At 45.1% G+C, this 15,400-nt stretch overlaps 1 protein-coding gene across 1 annotated transcript in view; it reads right to left on the bottom strand.

The window, feature by feature from the left end:
• T265_00866 (hypothetical protein) overlaps positions 1-15,400 on the bottom strand; it is a gene marked incomplete at both ends in the record, with an annotated part of 45,179 nt that overhangs the window by 14,709 nt on the left and 15,070 nt on the right. Inside the window, 2 exons of the mRNA XM_009164761.1 lie at positions 4,109-4,228; positions 10,493-10,623. Of these exons, the coding sequence (XP_009163025.1) occupies positions 4,109-4,228; positions 10,493-10,623 (251 nt within the window). The remainder of the gene's footprint in view (positions 1-4,108; positions 4,229-10,492; positions 10,624-15,400) is intronic.

The following is a 15,400-nucleotide window of genomic DNA, read 5'->3' as shown; positions in this document are numbered from 1 at the left end:
GCGCAATTGAAATCGGGTCAAGGTTTCTTGGTCACGTGGGTGGAACAACGACAGTTAAAATAAACGATGTCGAGCACTGAGATGGTGTTAATGAGAGACTCAAACAAAGCTCTTGTTTGTCAGGTTTTTCAATCGAATTTAAAGTTCCAAAACACAGGAGACGTTCCCGGCACAGCTGCTTCAAATACTTGTGATTTACAAGTCAGAAGGGGACTTACACAGGACGACTAAGTGTCATCATCATTGACAACAATACCAAGGTGAGATAACCGCCATGAAATCAGGTTATAAATAGCTCCTCTGAACGGATGAAAACGAGGATGTGTGCGGAGGCACTTCGTCACCAGTACGAGCAGGTGAACATACTTCACAAAAGGGCCCGGTTCTCAAACAGCACAGAAAGGGATAGCGAGATCGAGCCCACAGAAAACTAGCAGGAGCGACAAGATAATCTGTTCAAATAGACTTCGAAATCATGATGTGGTGAGTACTGTGCATGAAGGAAGAACGAAGGATGCACGCTCGAGAGAGAGAGAACAGCTTTCTCAACTGTGCTAGGCATAGAAACAAGGATGAGCGGTGAGACTAAACGAGGGAGAATTTCACCATGCGGAAAAACAGCTTATGGGTTGAAAACAGCCTATGGGGATGCTTAGAAACCAGTCGTCGGACGAAGCCTTGAAAGCACCACGCGGTCATCCAACGACCTTATTGGCATTTCTGAGCTGACGGCCCTCGCAAACTTGGTGTGCTTGGTCATTGATGCTGGCAACATACATGGAAGCAAGTCGGGGCGAAAAATTGTCACAAAACGGTGCTGCAACATTGCAAACTGACTCAGCCTGCAGAGGCCTCACCAAGGTGACCGGGTTGATAACGTTCCGGATTACCATCTGCATCGACTGTGTTCAGTTCCCACGAAAGTCTTCAAATCCATTGCCTTCCCCCATCCTGATAAGCCGTACATCTCTGCTTCGCAAACAGGAACAAATAATATTTTAAGGAGTCCACTAAAGCCGGATTCTGAACTGTTCATACAATCATTGTCGCCGCCGGCCTACTAAGGATGGAAACATGACCTTGAACAGTGAGATTCGGATTCCTCAGGTCATCTATGGAAGCAAGCAGTTGGAAAAAAAACTGGTAATATCTCAGACGTTCATTAAATCCTATTCGTCCTTCTCCGGCAAATTTTTCAGTCTTCAAAGAAGAGCGGTTTATGAATTTTCGTGTAATAAAGCAAAGCTGGACTGAAAAAGCATATGCAATGTTTCAGATTGACATTGAGTAGAAAGGCGGATGAGGCCTGCTAAACTTTGCGTTGTTTATAAGCATCGAACACCTCTTACTGACAAAAGGTGATTTCGGCTCCCTTGGCACGTGACCTGTTAGGCACTAGTGAGGTGAATTAATTAGTGAACACAATGTTGTGGGTGGGCATGATTAGAAATACGAACAAAGCTTTCTTGACTGCAAGAGTAGCGTAAGATTGAACTGCCTCGAATCCGGATTCCACCAGGTGGATCGGCTACATGTAGCACACGCGGAATGATGAATGTCCGCTACCTCAGAAGTCTCTTTGTCGTTTAACTGCAACATGCCCAGCTGTCATGTTATCTGAATGAAGCATGAGGAATCAGATACTGCCAGGTTGTCCAAACTTAGATAGGAGAGGTCGAGATGCTAAGGTCGGGTTCGGAACATGGACCTTCCGGACGTAGTTCGCGACTTAACCACTGAGCTATCCCACTGTGACCTTCAAACCACGAGCGACAGATTTAAAATTTTTGTGAAATTATTCTGCTTTTGAAAGCCCATACGATTGAGAATAGCACTGTTGCTAAGAACCTACAGTACTGTTTGTCTGTCTGGAAGAAAATCGTGTTTCAAAATTCATGAACTGTATGAGAATTGTGAATCTTTTTTTAGTTCTGGGTGTTCTTCCTGCCATTGGATGAAACCATTGGTAGAAGAATATGAGAGTCTACCCTACAAAATTCACAAGCATCTGAATTTCAAGAATGAATGGGTCCAGAATGTAGCTGGATACAGTGTTTCAGACAAAGAACACCCCCGGCTGTGGGAGGCGGCCGACAGGGACCGCTTGCCCTGCGTTCTCCTGAGGGATGGGAAATCGGGCGTCGTTGAAACATATGCCATTCACTCCATATTATATACATACATGCTAATCGAAATAAAAGCGCAGTTAATGCTGTTAGCAGTGTTTTGAAGAACTACGTAATCTTCGTCTGGTTCACGTACCCCTCTCTTCCCCTCTTGACCTCTGTCAGCTGATACTAAGAATTCGTAAAGGACCTGACAAGCATTGGAAATTCCCCGAGGGCAATTACTCATAGCCCCATGAACTGCAGCAAAAGAACTATCAAAGACATCACTGGCGGACTTCTTGAGCCCTACGTATTCCGGAGTGACTCACTAGCCAACACTGTATAAAACAAATAGTAGTGATAATAATACACTCGTTCAGCTGTAACACCCTCTCGGTGCCTAGATGCCATGTCACCCGAAGAAATCCCGAGCACTGAGATGCTGGTCGGCTGCTCAAGTCTAGATGGAAGCAGTCGAGATGCCGGGGTTGCGTTCGAACCACGGACCTTCCGGTCAGTAAGTTCCCGTCTTAAGCACTGAGCTGTTTCTTGGCAAATGAGAATCAAGCGACGAACTGCTCCATCGAATTGTTCTCAAAGGGGAAGTTCAGTACACCAGTGCATGGTGTATCTGCGGTACCGAAGGAAAGTCTACCTGGATTGTTTGGATACCGATGCTCTGTCAATTAATGTCAATCCGTCGTTGAGCAGTAGACCGATCTCACGCTAATTTATAAAGCGTGTCATTGTATTTGGAAATTTCTACCCTTACGAATCCCTGTTTGGGGATCAGTAAACTGATTGTCAACATCATAACAACGTAGAAGTACGTTATCAGCAGGGAGAAGTACCTTTTCTAGAAAAAAAAAACTAGTTCCAGCTAGTGTATTTTTTGAAAGCAGTGGAATTCTCGTGTGGGTGGTTTTTCTTCGGAGGGATCGCAAACTACATCGTGTCTCACACGAGTTGATGCTATGTAGGCTGTATTAATGTTTAGCCATTCTTATCACAATTTTTAGAATGTTTCCGGACGTTTCTGGTTTTGTTGTTTACGTATTATATATAAAACGAGGAGTGAAGATGTCGTATACTGCACGAAGATCCAGAAATTCAGCTATGAGTGGAGTGTTACCGGAGTGGCTTCCGAACTTTCCTACGTTTCGTAGACTAGGCTTGTTTCCCCATTCCAGTAGGCCACCAAAGTGGATGATGACCACTTCAGGAAAATAGCTTCTCCGTGGAGGAGATCAATGTTCGACGGATCGCTGTGACAGCTCGCAAACTTTGACACATTGGGAAACAAATGTGTGTACACAGCAGGGAGTCGTCTGCCTAATTTGTTTTATTGTACAGAAACTAAAAAAAACACAAACTTTGTACCCTGGTCTTTGACCAGGGGTGAGGCTGAGGTGGTCTTTGTTGGGAGTTGGGGGAGAGTCTATGAAATTGTATCAATTCCAAGTCAAGCTTCATGGTACTAGAGTGAAGTAGCCTTGATGGGGGGGAACTAGTACACATAACCAGAGTGCAGCTCACTCGAACCGCCACGTAATAAGTCATCGGAACTGCTTCTTAAAAAGCGCATCACATTGCGGTCCGTTGACTTTAACGGGGCTGTCACAGCCGGTGACACCGTTGTATGCGACAAGCACAGCTACACCGATGTACTTTGAGGCTCCTAATGAACGTAGTTGCTATAAGTAATTCATCCGCCAGTTCCGGTTATAAATCGAGAGGATAAGCTATCATTGGAAGGTCACTCAAGCCGGGCTGTGACACCGTTATATGAAGCATGCTGCGCGGTTTGTAGGGTGGCCTAAATTCACCACGAAGAACGTCCAGCCGTTATACTTGGGACGGAAGAGTAGCCAACGATTATCAACTACATTTCCCAGCACTAACAAATATAAAAAACGGAATCTGTGCAACAAAAATTCAGACCATTGAAGTGCATCGGCAAATAAAGATTTGCAGGGGTCCGTCGCAAGCAGTCCACTAACCATCATCCGCAGATCGTCTGTGTTGGCCGTCTGGGACAAGCTAGACGCAGACCGCCAGAACAAGGTCACTCCGCACAGATCGATAAGCGTCTTATCGCGAAGAACATTGTCCTCATCGACCTGCAAAAAATGGTGAAAATAACGCCTTATGTGGGCGAACGAAAAGTGTTCGTCTGGACCGTGACGACCTACGCAAGTCTGCAGCGCGGAGCAAATAAAAAAGGGAACGGATGTGGTGTGGGTGACATGGAACAGATAAGGAGTTACGTCACTGAAAACAGCAGGTTTGTCTTATCGCACACAGTACAGATATGACGGACGGATAAATCAGGGGTGTAGTCGACAGAAAGAAAAACAAGTGGTTGAAGATTGAACAACTCAAAGGTTCACCGAGAGGAAAAGCTTGCGAAATTATTGATTAAAATCATCGTAATGCTGTGATAACGGAGTAGAATACTCCAACAGTTGAAGCAATGTTTGAAGATGCGCTACAATCCAAGGTTCATATAGCCTTTTGAAAAACACATCAGGGTAGACGTAGAATGATGTTACCTACTACCAAGCACTGTGAGTGAGTAGTATCCGCATCGCACTCATCCGAACAGTCCTCAAGTTCCACTGCGATTAGTCCATATCAGGGAGGGGATGATGTACAGCCCCGCTAACAGAGATCCCCTAGGGAGAGACCACTATCCTGAAGTATGCAACAACGTTCCACATCAATCCCGACTAGTGTGCGAGGCGCACAAAAAGATAGATGGTGCTCTACTATTTCAACTTTCGGAAAAGCAACTGTGATTACAATTTATTATACCCGTTTGCAAGTCGTTCTTCCATTCTCACACGACGACCCGTGGGGTAATACACATTGCCTAACATCGGAAATTAGCCTAAACAGTGGAATTCTGACGTGTTTAAAGTTGATGAGAAAAAGTCTGGCTTTTCTCACGCCGAATAGCTTAAGCATATTCAAAGCCATGATTCGAACAAGAACGTCATCGTAACGTCACCAGTGCAACCTAGGAACCCCTAGATCATCAGTCATTATAATCTGACGGTGTTTTAAATATTCCGGGCCGAACCGCACAGTTGATTTTTCTGACGAATCAGGCCCTTGGTACAATCGCTATCCGACTTTGAGAGTACGTAGCATGTCTTCGGTTCTGATAGACTAGTCTTGGATCAGACGGCGCGTGATACCTATGGGTACTACCGCAATGGATGTATCACCGCATATAAAAACTTGTTCAAACAGCGCCGATGTGGACCATCCACATATCAGTACGGCCGACATTCATAGGATTCTTCAGACCAGTCTCTGCGCACTGTTTGATATAAATATTTGTTATGAAATGGAAAGTGAGTTGGTAACGAAATATACGGAAATAGTCAGGATACCAGGATGCGTGTGCACCGCAGAGAATAGGTCGAGCTGTAAGATTTTGTGAAGACAAGTGTAGACACGAAGAACATTTCATTTAACTTTTTGTTGGAAATAAAATCCCGCGTAGAAATTCTCTCTAAAGAGAGAGGGAGTCTCTGAGAAAAAAAGGGGGGCATTGTCGGCCGAAAACGGTGGCTGTGAGAGCGGCGGAACAGGGTGTATTCACCCAACCATGAAGTCAAATTCACTTCAATATTCCGTATCTCGATATATAGAAAAAAGAAGGTAGTGTGCGGGTGCTGACTGGAGAAACGAACTACACTAGGCATTTCTACCCAAAAAAAAGGGAATTCATAAAAAGGACCCGTCAAAAAAGCAGGCAGCATAGAGAAATGACGTTGCAGAGAGGATACATTATACAACGTAGCTCTTTTTATTTATTACACGATTTAAAAATTGAGGAAAATTTCTAATCTAGACAAATATCTTCATAATAACCTCATAGGGACATCAGCGAGACCACCATATCTCCTACTGAAGTAGTATTATGCGTACACAACTCATGCGGAATGAGATAACCACCTGAAAAACTGACGGATACTCACCCGATTTTCCATAGTAGGTATACATCGCTTGTCTCGCATCTCATATAGAACTCCGCCTATGCTAACCTCGCGCCAGTGTGCCTGAGCCGTTAACCTAAAGCAAGGACAGAGATGTGGTGCAGAAAAATTGTTTTTAAATACAACCTGAGTAAATCATAAACCAACAATTAAGTGACATAGTGAGTTTCATTTAAGGGTGAAAAATCTCAAAGTTGACGAGTGATACTATCCAATTCTCGAGTTTGGCTCTCCTGCCGTATCACTAGTGAAGAGGGTTTTCTAGTGTATCTTTGACCAATTGTTGTCTAAACATGAATTACAAATTCTAGTGGGCTTATTCATCTTGATCGATTAGGGAAGTTAGGGGGAACTGACGTTTGTTCAACCGATGGGAGCGATTGGAATACTTATTTGCCTAATGAAGGCACTCCAGTGTGTGCATCAATAAATGTGTGCCTACGAATAAACAGACATAATTTTGTAATAACGGTATTTTCCTCAGCTTAGTTCTGAGGTCTAAGCCTCCCAACCTGGCGTTCACCTCAAGAAACAACCAACAAAAGGTGCACAACGTGAGTCAACGCCCTAAACGAAGTCAAGAAGACTGGTACAGAGCGTCATTAATATAGTGTAAATGGCGACAGCCCTCTGGAAATTCTGACGCCTTCTGGATGCGGCATAGACAACCGGCATTCAGCCGATACTGGGTCATGATTGGCCGTTGAGTCCAGACTTTCGAACAGTCAGATCTTGACTTGATGCCAGACCAGCAAACTTTTGGCCAATCTTGTGCGAGATAGGCTTCTCGGCCGTAGCAGCACCTAACTGCGAGTGGTGAAGTGGGGTCCATGTGGAATTCTGCCTGTTTAAACATCAAACTCTTGTTGATACCCGAAAGCGTATTGTTCTGAGAGGCCTTGTTCAGGCTCGAATCCATCACTGCTTTTGCTAAAGTGGAATGACACGATATAGGTACCCCTACTTAGTGGTATTGTCGGCAGTTAGCCCGAGCTTAGTTTCATATTGATCGGATTTATTTAGGACGACGGTCATCAGCTGACAAGATGCTTTCAACAACACTAGTAGCTCATCAACCCTGAAAGTATAATTCAGTCTCCTTCAGTCATTGAGCTATGAACTGCGGTTTTAGCATACATTGTTTCCAGCTGCTACCACTTTGTTCATTTAAAAAAGGTGGAATAAGAAGTAAGATCTACCCATTCATTACAGGTGACCACGAAATCAGATAGTTTATTAATGAAGTGCGGTAGGCTTTGATGCAGAAGTGCCAATGACCGTGTCTGTCAGTATCACTAGCCATCGGCCTGTAGCGCCCTAGGGTCAACAGTTATCAGTCCGAGTTTATTGCCTTGTTACTCGTACCAAGCACATGGCTGCACAAAAAGAGCCCCGCGAGGTAAGCAGCCTTCCGACATACAGAGTGCGTGGGCTATCATGTACGACCAGATCACAGAAACCATCTGTCATACCTCGGTCTAATGTTCTCATCAGACCAGGGTAGTGCTTTGGATTATGGTCGCAAACCAAGAGCTCCCCCGTATCTGCTGCTGAGGCCACTCTAATAAATAAAGCATTATAGACGTATAAAAAAATTGGCATTACATCTGCATTACAGGAGTTGAGGGTTGACAAGAACCTGGCTTTCTCGATTCGCGAAGTACTCACGTGTTCAACCAGTCCGCTCGTACATATTTAGGTCGATAAACATTTCAGCAGTTTAGGGTAATGTATTAAAACACAACTGTAACACAAACGGATCACAGGTTTCAAATGAACTCCCCTCTGGTTAGAGGAGTTACTGGAAGGCATCGGAGCCACAGTTGTGGCCCCAAACTGGCCGGTCATCTTGCATCGCATACGAAGTGCATTCGACTGACTAATGGCTGATAAAACACGACCATGCATCAGCCATGAATATGATGATCCCCATTCCACAGCGGACTTTCAACGTAGCCACCAATGAAATCTCCGCTATAGTGGTGTTTGCTTTGTTCTGTTTCCAACACAAAATTCGCTGGTTGAAAATGAAAGCATTCTCACCACTATCTCAGTTTCAGGATGTTTCGGTGTAGCTATTCGATCAAATGCCCGTTGGCTTGTGCAATGAAAGGAGCACTTAGCACACCCCGATCATACAGCTCCGGTAAAGTGAGCGAGAGTGCCGAATTATTCGCTAGGTATCGTGACAACCAGCCGATGTGTTCGCGTTGTGTCAATTTCTAACTCATATATGGACGACATCAAGGTTGTAACGTTGAACTGCACATGGTGCGACCGAAGGATGAATTCGTTCGGTAGGCCACAGAAACCGTACCACTGGGCTGTTTTGAAGTTTAGAGGATAAAGAGTGGACATCATAGAAACATGCGGTGCGAGATGGCTTAGTGATTAGAGCGCGAATTCGCTGACCGGATGGTCCGTGGAGCGAACCTCTGCCTCTTGACTTCTCCTGTCTAGGCTTGGGCAACCTGGCAGTATCTGAGCCCTCGTGCTTCCTTCTGGTGGCATGGTGGTTAGACACTGAAAGCGTGCTACAGCTGAACGAATGGTCGAATGGAATGGAACGCGCCGATAATCTATCCTATGCATAGGTGAGAAAAGCTTGACTTTCCAATAGAGGTTTCGTCCTGTACGTGAAGCGCATCTACGCTGAGTAGCCGAAAAGCAGCGCACAGTTGTTTCATCACTATTAGGAATCATCCGTAATGCTCATCTCACGAAAACACAGGGTGTTCCGAACCCGCGGCCCCCGGATCATCCGGGCACGAGCGGCTGATTAACAGTGATTAGGTCGGATTTAGGATATGGCGCCATCTGACCTACAATCAAGAAATTCACACCACGTGATCAGGTGTTGATTTGCTCCTCAAGTGGCGACTTCCCGGATGAAGGTTTCACTCGCCGTATGAATTATTCTTCTTTTGAACTACTCATTGATTGTTGGTGATGCTATTTATAGGTTCGCGGTTGTTGGCGGTTAGGGGTTGTGACCATCACACATACCGGAAGGGGGATATGCTAATTCGTGTAAGTACATGAGAGGTGGTGGTTGGTTTTGAAAACGTTAGTACATGGACTAAATCCATCCAAACTAAATATCGTAAACTGCCTTTGACAGTCCACAGCATTGCTTTCCTTCAGCTACGTGCGTTTTGTGACGCCTGGAGAAAGGCCTACTTCTTGGGAGAGATCAGATTCCTCTTCTCATGACGCGGAGAGAGGCCACACGATTGGGATACAAAAAACTACACTGGTTGGATTATCCACGAAGCTTGTGATCAAGCTGATGATAGAAACTTGGTAACTCATGAACGATCAAACCGGTTTACTAGGCGCGCTACAACGATCTCGAAATCCTACCGGGAAATCCGAGTGGAAACGGCAGTCATGAGATAAATGAGCAGTCCCCTGCGAAAAAACTGTTTTGAATACGGAGGGGCTAATTCCGGCTTTCACACCCAACCACGTGACGTTCGGTCACGTACACAACGATAAATAAACAGGCATACACCCAGTTACCATGGCAACAAGTAAGTTGTGATAACTGAGCTGCAAAGTATAGCGCCAGCAAGGTCAACCGCACAGATACAAGGGGGTAAGCATCGTGATGGGAGCTGGAAAAACAGTGACAAAACAATGGTCTGCAATCACAACACAAAAAGCATGTTTTCGTACGATGTACAAACAGAGCTCGCAATATTCTTCGTATATGGAGCGTTGTCAACACAGTTACTCTGCTCAACTGCCAGTCCGGCCAGGAAAAGCTTGTGCGATCAACCCTATGGGCCATGCTTATAAAGTTCGGCAGAAAATCTGAAGTTCCCTACATTTGCACTGCTTGGCGGTAGCTCCGCTAGAGCGAGTCATCATCATCATCGTCAACTGTACTTGTCGTACAGTTGTAGCTGCTACAGTTCCGTTCACTGATGGTTTGGGGAGGTGGGGTAGGTAGCTGCGCATTGGAGGTTGGAGCTGATAAATAAGTGCGTAAATACAGCATTGTCAGTGGACTGTTAAGTGAGAGAATTGGGAAGGGAGCTATGCATTGAAGGCACTAGCTTGGATGCACGAGCGCCACTGAGGGAGCGACTGGGCCAAGTCTGACAATGTCTCTAACCAATGATGTGACCCGTCTTGAATTGTGGCTCTCCACCGGTGACTGATGGCCACGTGGTCCAACTGGGTCCTCGGTTTATTAGCAGTTGGTGGCCGCCAAGTTACGCGGTGCGAACGTTTATGTTGGAAGTTCGTACTTGCCAGAAACAGTTCGTGATCGGCACACAACTGAAGGAATCTATCTCCGTTGTCTGTGCGGTGAGCATCGACTCCGAATCGACTGTCCAAATGTGATTCCAAGAAGCTCAGACGACCTACTTGAGCATTCAAATCGCCTGCAAGGATCACAATGTCAGTGCGTTTTGCCTGGCGAATGAGCCCAGATAGCTCTCGATAGAAAGTATCCTTCTCCGCATCAGAACTGCAGTCCGTTGGGGTGTAAGCCCACACTACAAACAGGCATCTCTTTCTATGCCGAGGCATTAAGCTTGATTGAACTGGATAAACAGACGGCCCAAAGACGACTATTCACTGGGATCCAATCCAGCAAAGCAAGTTCAGCTCTAAGGCTGAGTGCGACTCCCACGCCATTTATTCCACGAGTATCGTTTCTGGGCCACCGGATACACGGAGGGAGAAATGTGAAAGAGCTGAGTCCATCTTTGCCGTTCTGAGATGCATAACCACGCTCAGGTCTTGTATGCGTGTTTCGGAGACACAGCATACATCAATTTTAAGGGAGTACAAGATTTCGTTGCCTGTTTGCCAATTTGACATAGAGTACGGACTTTAAAAGCTCCCATATAGAAATGATCTTGCGGATTTAGAAGGGTGTCATTTTGTTTATTGTTAGTAAGCAGCGAGGAGCATAAGGTCCTCCGGTCAGATACCTGAAAGTCAAGTCACTCAGTGACGTTTGCTTGTGTGGTGGGAAAGGGTTATGATTGAGGTACCCGACCTTGAGTCTAGAGCGAGTGATGAGAGTTCAACTGAGTTGACAGTACATTGAGTACAAACGACCCAGAGAAACAGTACATACATAATGAGAGCTACCTGCACCCCCCCCCCCGCGGAGGTCTCACTTGAGAAGGCGACCTAGTCAGATGTGCTCGTCCAAATGCCGATGAGAATTTCTCCAGGTCGTAATGCACTACTCGTAAGTTTGCTGAAATTTTGTCAACAGCCCAGTTATTTGGATATCACCTCTCTTATAGTTATTGTAAGAGGAAAAATCCCCCCAGTTTCGAATGTGCATTTGCGCTTCCTAAGGTGAGCTACTTTGTTGACATCTAACCATTGAGTGCTAAGCAGTAAAATCGTCATTTGGCTATAAAACCTTTTCGGCTGTCATGTCACTCAAAGGAAGCACGGGGGCTGAGACTGTACCGAGTTGCTCAGGCCTACGCAGTAGCAGTCGAGATGCAGAGGTTGGGTTCGAACCACGAATCTTCCGATGCGCGCCTCGACCACTGAGCCATCTCGAGCTCTGTTCTGAAACACTTTTGATAATCTGTTGTAAGATTACCAAGGCAGTCCAAATTTCGGGGAAGGGGAAACTGTCTCACTCGCTTCAGCTCTCAACTCGGAGCCCTAGGAAACTGTTTACCAGACCTCCATTCATTGATCCTCGTCATATGGGGGTCTCTGTGAATGTTGGATGGCATCCTTCAGTATGTCCCACTAAGTTACTGAGATGCGCAAGCAGTCGCTTGACGATGAGATCCAATCCCTTTGGAACGAAAGAAGAGGATAAACAGACTGACATTTAATCAATCTAATCTTGGGGTTGTGAAAAATCTTCCCAATTGCTAAAGATGAGTCTCTGAGTCAGCACGTTGCTCCTCCTAACCGGATCAATATTTGTAGAGATCTAATTATATGTAGTGTTCTTGACATTTAAGCATGCACACGTGTACATGCAATAGGGCTGCAATCGAAGATCCGTAGCTACCATGTGTTTCGGTGTATTCTCAACCCTGCCCATTCCGATCCGCAAGCTCGCGCATTAACAACTGAGCCATCTTGAGCTCTAAGATACACCTCAACCGATTTGTGAAACATTAACGCACTATTCAGAAGCGGAATGGGAAACGAGAAAACATAAACCGTCGAAGACCGAAACTGGTCCTGATTTTATATGTGTTGCCTTGGAGAAACTATTTATCAGCCCGGATGATCATTCCATATCACCATACGGAAGGAGCATGTAGGTATGCCCTAGTACGTGCCGATTAAGACCGATCGAAAGAGCTTTAAGAGAATTACACCATGCAGTCAGACAGTACGGACATCTGAAAGGCGACCAGAATACTCCTGCTTGGGAAAACACATGAAAATCTTCTTGAGAATACATCTAACCACTTGTTTAATGCTCAGGTCAGTGAGGTCGGTAATTTAGTCACATACATCTCACAAGAACGTACGAATACGCAAGCTAGCGCTGTATTAATCGGCAACGTATCCAACAAACAGAAAAATATCCCAGCAACTGAAATCAGTGGACCTGACAATGTATCTCCTTTGGTTTTAACGTATTTTGCCGCAGAAACGTTTGTTCCCATCTGATATCTCTTTCAGTGCGTTCTTAAATTGCCGAACATCACCTACGGGTGGCGCGTACTAAAATCCCCTTTCGTTTACGATTGTATCAAACGGGGACAGGCTGGTGCTTAGTGCCACGCAGTCCTCTGCTTCTAAAATATGTATACGTTTACCTACAAACCACAAACGTCAATCACTGATGCGGTAGCATTTCTAATACGTTCAGATTTATACCCAGCAAGTTGGACAAGTGTCTATTACGACTGAAACACCTTTAGCTACGATTGTCTGACTGGACCGACATATGACTCAATACTGAGACGTGACGCCACATCAAAAACACCACAGCTGCCTGTTATCCACAGTCAAGGCTTCACTTTCGACCGAGATACAGCTGCTTGTAGTATGATTGCTCAAGACACAGATGCCCCCTACCCCTGGAAGTTCCTGGACAGAGTTAAAGAACAATCACGTCATCTGCGTAATCGGACAGCGATATTTGCTTCGAGAACGAATCGAAAGAAGGGCAAGTTTGAATACGATGTTACGATGTGCGACGTTAGATCGTACCTCATAAATACATTGAGTAGCAACTAAATGACCGGAACTTGACTAGTAATGGAGAAAGCCTACTTAGTGGAAGAATGGTTGGCAAGATCCATTGACTAGCCAAAAAACACCGAATGATTTTTCCCGACAAAACATTCGTGAATTGTAATTTTATTGCAGTTTCCATGGGTTTTTCTTTTTCTGTTCCACGTACTTTCTTTAAAATCTCATTGCAAGGGAATTTACCAACAAGGCCGCTGATATGTTTTCTCGCCCGTGCTTCTTTGTTTTGCATCTGGAAAGACACAAGTAACTAGCCAGTCACTTTTTCTAAAATAATACTTGTTTTCCTGGCAAAAGAAACTGCCGCAGTGCCTGAGAAGTAATTGAACGGAATGACCAACAGGGAGGAAAGACTTCGAGCAGTGACCCAAAGATTATTGGTGAACACAGGGCATGATGGAAAACTCAGCACTGGCTGAGAGGTCAATGCCGAAAACGGTATTTAGCACATGTATCCTACGTTCAGAGCCAAAACATTCGTTCATCAGAAGAGGCGGCACCTTGGATGGGCCATCAACTATCAAGGAGATAGCTAAACTAAGCAACGCCACATACAGAGGAACCCGATCTGAAGAACAGGACTCGAACCCGACAATCTGCCATCCGACCAAGTTTGCAAAATCTGGCTGAAGAGCGTTTCAAAGACTTGCACAGAATGAAGCGTGCTCAACCAATGATGTAGCAGAAACATTCCGAGACGGTAGAATTAAATCCTATCATCAGCTTATAAAATAACGTTAATTACGATGGTCATGCAACCTTCTTCGCAGCCCACATAACGACACTGTGAGATCAGCCTTCACTTCCAGTGTTCATGTTGTCATCAGGGCCAGTTAGAAGCCCGAAGGATTTTTTAATTTCGATGTTTTTCAACCGATTGTATAACGTATAAAGGCTGGCTCTATCAAGTGACGACTCCGTACATTAATTAAAACTAATCGATGGGCCACTACAGATTTCAATCGCTTTGAAGCTTCTCACAAAGGTGTCGTCCCCGAAATGCAAACAGTCGCGTTCCGGAGAACATCGTATTGAAAAGACCAGGTGAACAAGTTATTTCAAGTTCAAAGTGAAAACTAGCCGTTTACGGTCCACGCAACCTGATTCATCTTAGATTGATGAATTAAGCACGGACTGCCAAGCATCGGCGTGCATCAGGCCAAACCGTAACTAGACAGTAGACGGCCAAAAATGTAAGGTTACGAGCCCATCGCAATCTGATGACATTGGGTCAACTGAGATCAGAACAGCAGGGAAGTTTGATTCGCTTGAAAAACCCTTCCGTTACTCTCCACCTAGTCTCCTTCAGTAACATGGCTTGTTTGGGAAGGTGTTCATTCAGAAATCAGCACTGGATACTATTTGAAAGGATTCATCGGCCAGTAGATTAAGCGACTATAGTCAAGGTTTCAAAGTATTGTGCTGTCTCATGAGTTCCAACAAACTCGGAATTGATACACAGTGAACTTTAAGGATACCATCCAATGACAGCAATACACCAGTAGTACCTACTGGCGTTTAGATGTCATTCAACCATAAGGTAAAAACATTTGGTAAGGAACTGAGAAAAAGAGGAAGGGTTGGGACTGAGTCCCATGTCTTCAAGGGGAAGAACGATGAATAAGGTGCCCACACATTTCGACAGCATTAAAATAAAGACATTTGAGTACCACGTCGAATTAAGGCACCATCAGTGAGGTTGATCCAGCGTCCTTCGCGAACCTCACCTGACAAGCTAAACGCACATTGACAGTTGAAGTTCAACTAAGCATCCCGGCTAGGGAATGATAGCACGCGCATCATGTCTTGCGTGCAGGCAGGATCGCGTGTGCCCTAGTCAGGAAGGCGCATAAATAAATTTCGATCGCAATATGAGTAGTGATTTGGAAACTGCGAGCCAATCAGGGTAAAATATCGGCACAATTGTCCAACCCCTAGTCGTGTTGTTACTAGAAAGTAAGGCGGTATACAGCGAGGACGAGTTACTTAGTGCGATATGCTAACAGTTTCCGGCTTAAACGTCTGACAGAACATTTCATACGTGCGGCAAACTCTGTCACACAAATGCATATT

This window comes from Opisthorchis viverrini (genome assembly GCF_000715545.1).
Source record: "Opisthorchis viverrini unplaced genomic scaffold opera_v5_9, whole genome shotgun sequence".
In the NCBI taxonomy this organism is placed as follows: Eukaryota; Metazoa; Platyhelminthes; class Trematoda; order Opisthorchiida; family Opisthorchiidae; genus Opisthorchis; species Opisthorchis viverrini.
This window is presented reverse-complemented; position numbering and strand designations above follow the sequence as displayed.